This window comes from Bactrocera latifrons, unplaced genomic scaffold, assembly GCF_001853355.1.
Source record: "Bactrocera latifrons isolate USDA-ARS-PBARC rearing strain unplaced genomic scaffold, ASM185335v1 scaffold_433, whole genome shotgun sequence".
Lineage (NCBI taxonomy): Eukaryota > Metazoa > Arthropoda > Insecta > Diptera > Tephritidae > Bactrocera > Bactrocera latifrons.
This window is the reverse complement of record NW_017537083.1, coordinates 189,253-195,462: the sequence shown is the minus strand read 5'-3', so window position 1 is coordinate 195,462 and position 6,210 is coordinate 189,253. Positions and strand designations below refer to the sequence as shown.

The 6,210-nt window shown below is 38.8% G+C and overlaps 1 protein-coding gene across 2 annotated transcripts in view; it reads right to left on the bottom strand.

Moving 5' to 3' along the window:
* Window positions 1-3,408: 3,408 nt before the first annotated feature.
* The window catches only part of LOC108972872 (UDP-glucuronosyltransferase 2B15-like), a 6,572-nt gene continuing 3,770 nt past the window's right edge, over window positions 3,409-6,210 (bottom strand). Inside the window, exons 2-7 of one of the 2 annotated variants that reach the window (XM_018939753.1) lie at window positions 5,443-5,566; window positions 5,227-5,388; window positions 5,031-5,127; window positions 4,496-4,954; window positions 3,954-4,432; window positions 3,409-3,882 (exon numbers count right to left, since the gene is read on the bottom strand). In XM_018939753.1, the coding sequence (XP_018795298.1) occupies window positions 3,490-3,882; window positions 3,954-4,432; window positions 4,496-4,954; window positions 5,031-5,127; window positions 5,227-5,388; window positions 5,443-5,493 (1,641 nt within the window). In that variant the 5' untranslated portion in view covers window positions 5,494-5,566 and the 3' untranslated portion in view covers window positions 3,409-3,489. The remainder of the gene's footprint in view (window positions 3,883-3,953; window positions 4,433-4,495; window positions 4,955-5,030; window positions 5,128-5,226; window positions 5,389-5,442; window positions 5,567-6,210) is intronic. The other variant, XM_018939754.1, reaches the window with a different exon arrangement.

The following is a 6,210-nucleotide window of genomic DNA, read 5'->3' as shown; positions in this document are numbered from 1 at the left end:
AAGATGTACTCTGTTGAGTGGCAAAAGAGAGGTATGCCGCACGCGCACATTCTGCTTTGGATGGTTGATGGTGGTTACACCAGATGAAATTGATGAAATCATTCAATTATGCGGAAATTCCTGATGCAAAGGAAGATCCAGAATTATACGAAGTGATGAAAACCAATATGGTTCATGGATCCACGTGCTTTTCTTTCGGAAACACAAACTAGAACTGATGGATATCCACTATATCGGCGTCGCTCACTAAACGATAATGGCAGAACATTCAGCATTCAATTTAGAAGAGTGAATATCGAAGTTGACAACACATAGATCGTACCATATTCACCATTATTGTCCAATTCACAATCAAAACTCATATCAATCTTGAGTAATCGATAAAATATGTTTCTAAGTACGTCACCAAGGAAGCAGCATGGCGGTTATTGGTCTTGAACGATACGATCGATACATGAACTGCAATAAAGCGCTTTGTAGGACATTTACTTTTGCAATTCATGAACGTTTTCCKACTGTTGTGCTGCTCAACTTTTGTCAGCGATACGTTTGCAAGAACATTGCTCTATTCGGAAATACCTTGATATTATATGGAATGCATYGYCGAAGAAATAATTACGCAGAAAGCATGGACATCCAGGTGTGTTATCAACTAATGCATTATGAKGAATTTACACAATYCACCCGAAAATCGACGATTGYTTCTACCTTCGRTTGCTATTGATAAATGTACGCGGGTCAACTTCATTTCAGTTATTGCGTGCTGTGAATGATACGTTGTGTGTTACTTTTTGAGAAGCAAGCCAGCAATTACAATTGCTGGAAAATGATAATTACAGGATTGCTAATGAAGTTCGCACAATTTTTGCGATAATCATTTCGACCTAACAGCCTTCAAATCCGCGTCTATTATGGGAYACGTCCAAAAATTACATTGAGGAAGACATTTTACTACATCGTATGCGCTAAGAATTGGAAATGGGTCAATACCGGTTGATACTTCCGGTGGTTTGATATTAATTCCATATGCCGTTTACCAATTCACGAAAAATGGACTTATCACGAATGTTTATACGAACACTGGCCAAATTATCGTAAGTGCACGCACAATGTTAGCTGCCACAAATACCTACATATGTTGTTGACTTAAACTGGAAGCTTCAAAGTCAAGTTCCGGGAAACTTGCGGTCCTACAAAACGACCGATTGTCTTAACAATGAAGAGGACGCCCTGAATTATCCAGTGGAATTTCTAAATTTTTTGTAGAGGCTTGGTATGCCACCGCATCATTTGCGTCTCAAAGTTGGATCTGTCGTTATGATGTTTCGCAATTTAACTGTTTTACACCTATCAAATATAAGGGGCAGAATRCTTGATTCTACGGATTTCTTTTGAGTTCTAACGACTTGCCATTTCAGTTCAAGCGTATTCCGTTTCCAGTAAGAATAGAATTTGAGATGACAATCAACAGGATAGTCGCATAGTGGGTGGCATAAATTTGGAAATGCTGTGTTTTTCTAATGGCCAGATATACGTGGTGAGCTCACGAGTTAAAAAACCATCTTCTCTGTACATTTACGCACCGGAACAGAAACCAAAAAATGTTGTTTATCAAGCTTCGTTACGTTGAAAAAAAAAAAAAAAATGTAGAGAAATCGCAAAAAAATTATTATCCACACAATATGAATTTTGTCTTTTCATTTCAAACACACATAATTTCACGCAGGACAACGGCTGCGGGGTCAGCTAGTATATATATATTTAATATATCATAAACTGACCGCTCACTGCTCCCTTGGTCTCATATACAACAATCACCAATAATTTGGAGTAGTCACCCGGAATATTTTCACAACTCGAGCAATTTTTGATACACAGAGCTACTTTTGTCCCGAAAGGGTTCTCTCTGAATTCTCTCTTATATTTTCGGTCAAAARKCAACTATAGRTGCTAGCGTCCACATGTTCGGTACTTAGGGGCTTKACCAGTTCTGGTTGAATTTTACRTCATAAGGTGGTATACTTTAAAAGATTGTCCCGTTATATTAATTACTTCTTGATTTATGTACTGGCAAGAAAAAGAAACAAATGGGATTTAAAATTGKCTTACGGGAAGTAGGTGTGAGAAAAATGTCACGTACAAAATTTGGTCACCTTAAAGTGRGCGGYGCCACGCCCCRTTGTWGCAACATGTTGCCARAGTATAAAAGTGAGGTGATTTAGGCATGTTTGTCTATCCGTCGGTATATACACGAACTATTTTTTCGAGTTTGAGATACCAAAAATTTGACAGAATATCCGATATCGAACCACTATAGGACATAGTTACATAGAAATAGAAATTTTAATATTTTTTAGGCGGTAAAAAAAGACACCTGTGAACGGTATCAACGTGTTTTTTTTTTGGTCGTGAAATATCCTTTTCCTCAGAATTCGTTTATCCAAGTTAGACCAATTCTGCCTTAAGGAACACAGGTTTGGAATATTAGGAATCTAATTCAAAACAAAGATCGTAATATAAATGTATACGAAGAAGGTAGCAGCAAGCTKTGCTATTAGTATTAAAGCATTAGGAAGATAGAGGAAAGATTACGGACATAACCATTCTAAGTCAGCTATATATAAGTTAGACTAAATCATTACAAGGTTAGATTTTAATGGCACTTTCAGGTGGGATTTCCCTCTAGAAGTGAATGTAGAAGGAGGAGGAGAATAATACGGTTATATACTGGCGGGTCCAAATGGACTGCTTAATAGTGGCAAGGTTATATCTCAATGATTTCGACACCTCCATTTCAGTCCGCCTACCAAACTCARCCAGCATCTTCCTATGAAAAGTACCAGGTATAGTAAAKGTCTGTAAAGTTCTATTAAATAACTCAGGGAAATATAACAACCGTATATTCGGACAGCCAGACGGTATTGCTTGCCTTATAGACACCACAGTTTAATTTCAACGTAGACAACAACCGCGAGAAGACTTTAAGCTCATTGGTAAGTCAACTCCACTTATTCTTAACTTGGGTTTGGCAACGAAAAGACAGACGGGTGTGTACCGAAAAGAACACACACTATAGAGTAATGTTGCACTGAGCGAACACAATTCTTCACCTACTGTTCTGAGTTCTTCCTTGAGATGTTTCGATCATTGACAATAAATGTTCGAATTAAGGGTTCGTACGCAGGAGATAAWAGCGGCAATTCATAGTAGATGATTTATTAACAATCTCACCAAGAACAAAGTAAAACTTGTTTGATCGTCAATCATTGATTGCCTATACTTTAAATTCCAAAATAGTTTAGAGAAATGTAGAAAACTGTAGATTTTGGTAAGTATTCAATATTTCAAAATGAATTMCTTATACAAATTCATATATTTAATACAAATATTTGTTTTTTATGAGCCTTACGTATAGTTGTATATAAAAGAACTAATAACTAACACATAACCAYATAATTTTTCAAAACAACAACAATTCATAGAATTATACTAATTCACTTTCTGCTTGATCTGTTCACCGCTGATTCGCCTCCAGATCCAGCGCACCAACAGAATAAGCACTCCAAGGGCAACAGCGACGGCGGCTRCRACCAGTGCGATCACGTCCAGCAAATAGAATTGGTACCACTTCAAGTCCAAGCCGGCAGCGCGCAAATGACGCGCGCCCTTATGATGTATCACGTAATCGATCCAGTAGAGTGCAGTCTCACGTGGACCCATGGGACGATCGCGGAAAATGCTCGAGAAGCGTTTGATATTGTCGCGATATGTGTTGTTATGCACCAATTGTTGCAGACTATTCTTTAGCTGCTCAACGGTGAGTGTGTGGAAGTCCAGCATGATGGCATAACCATTGTTCTCGGCTTTCCTCAAATTAAGGTGCTGCCGGAGCGAAAGTGATATATTGTTAATTTGGTTTTTTTTTTTAGAACTTAGATTTTATTTGAACTTACCTGGTCGCAGTAGAAGGGCATGCCAAGTACGGGCACGGCATGGTAGACGGCTTCCTGTGAGCCAAAGAGACCGCCATGCGAAATGAAAACACGCACATTAGGATGCGCTAAAATATCACTCTGTGGCAGCCATTTCTTAACCATAACATTCGAAGGTAAATCCGGAAGGCTATCGTTTTCAAATTTCCACAAAACACGCTGATTCAGCTGACCGAATACGTTGAGGAACAAGCGTAACTTCTCGATAGGCATATCTTTGCTCTGCACTTGACTGCCCAAACTGAAGTAGATGGCGCCATGCTCGGCTTCATCCAGGAACTGCTGCAAATCGCTGGGCAATGCTTTTGGCGGATAGATATGCATGCCACCGACATTGATCATGTTGTCCGTTGTGGGTCCAGCTGCCCCYAATGGCGTATAGTTATTGATCAATATGGCTGAGAGATTTCTATTCATTTCGGAGGTACTGGGGAATTTTACTGCAAAGTAGAAGAAGTCTAAGTAAGAATTGTGGTTAATTTTAAAGTTTTTCGAACACTTACTTGGCAAGTGTCCGAAGTATTTCTGCACCAGTACGTCCATTTTCGGAAAATACCTAAACTCGCGGTCCAAGTCCGTGCGCAATGAGGTGTACGTGTTATAGACGCGTTCGAAAAAGGTCATATGCTCCGTTAGCGGTAGAAATCCGTGGGGCACATATGACCACGGTTGTATAATGCCAAACATTTCACTCATAAATGTTTGTTGTGCAAATGTGGCCACGCTTATAACGGGTATATTGTAGACATGTGCCAAGGCCGAGAATGCATCCTGATAGAATTGTTCGACCAGCAAGAGATCATAGACACCCTGTGTTTTTTTGGCGTTGATGATCGCTTGTATTTTCGGCTGCTTGAGTGCATGCTCCGTCGTCGAGAGGCCCAGAAGTACAACCATATTCAGGAATATATCCAAATCATTGCGCATGTCATAGATCGTTTTGCCGCCGAAGGAGCTGTGTACTGGAAGTAAAGTATTATGTTAGTGTAAATTTTGGGTTATTATTTTGTGGTTAATGGATGTGTGATTTGTGCTTACTTTCCGTCCAAAAGTCATAAACCGGCTCTATAAGTATCTCAGTGTAATTGGCGCCCATTTTTTTTGGTTCCAGCGTGAGTGCCGTTATCATGGTGACCTGAGAAATAGATTTGAAAAATAAGTAACAGTTTTTCATTGAAGTTTTATATAAAAAATATATATCGTTATATGGTATACCATATTGGTCTGCACATACCTCATGTCCGTGCTTCAACAGCTCGCTTATTAGCGCACGATGCATCATGTAGTGGCTCTTGCCCGGAAATGAGCAAACGGCGAGTATTTTGGCGCCATCGGTTGGCGGTGCTTGTGCTGCCAGCACTGCCAACGCCAGTAGACCGCAGAGCAATTGTTTATGCTTAAAAAACATTTTTGATTATTATATCAGACAAACCAATACATTTTTTTTTACAAATATAATAATTGTTTCGAAACTCCTGCAAACAACTCGCTTGGTTGACATCAAGTAACTGACGCAATGTGCCTTAAAATCCGACTTATATTATATTATATAATGAGGCAATGTCACTTTATACCTGCAATTAGAGTTTGTTTAATCTAAATATCCTTTGCAGGAAGGACACCTGCATAATGAACATCCCAAGCAGACTATTTTTCCAAACAAATAAACTTTTGGCTTAGGAGAGAAATAAATAGTGGAAATGTCCTGATCTGAATTGTGTAACTGCGCACAGCGTATCCTGAAAATTGCGCGCGCTACCTGGCTTTGGTTTAGTTGCAAAACATTTAACGACCTAGGAATAGAACAGCCACTGGTTGAGTTTTTTGTGAGATAAGCGCTCAGTATAGGATAAAATTTTTCTTTATAGCGCATCTGGAAATTTTTGCTGTTTTCAATTTAAAATTTGTCTTGCCAGAAGAGGCGATATTCTTGTCAGTCATTCTTTTATGCTTCAGATTACAGTCCACAAGGATATATACGTTAGGCTCGATCAAAAAAATCGTAATGAGAGTACCTCAAATATTAGTTCTTAGACTTCTCTAGGAAAATCTCTCTCTAAGTGTGAGATCTTAATTGTAATCGCCTTGCAATTTTCTATTTTTATACTCTCGCAACAAAGCTGCTAAAGAGAGTATTATAGTTTTGTTCACATAACGGTTGTTTGTAAGTCCTAAAACTAAAAGAGTCAGATATAGGGTTATATATACCAAAGTGATC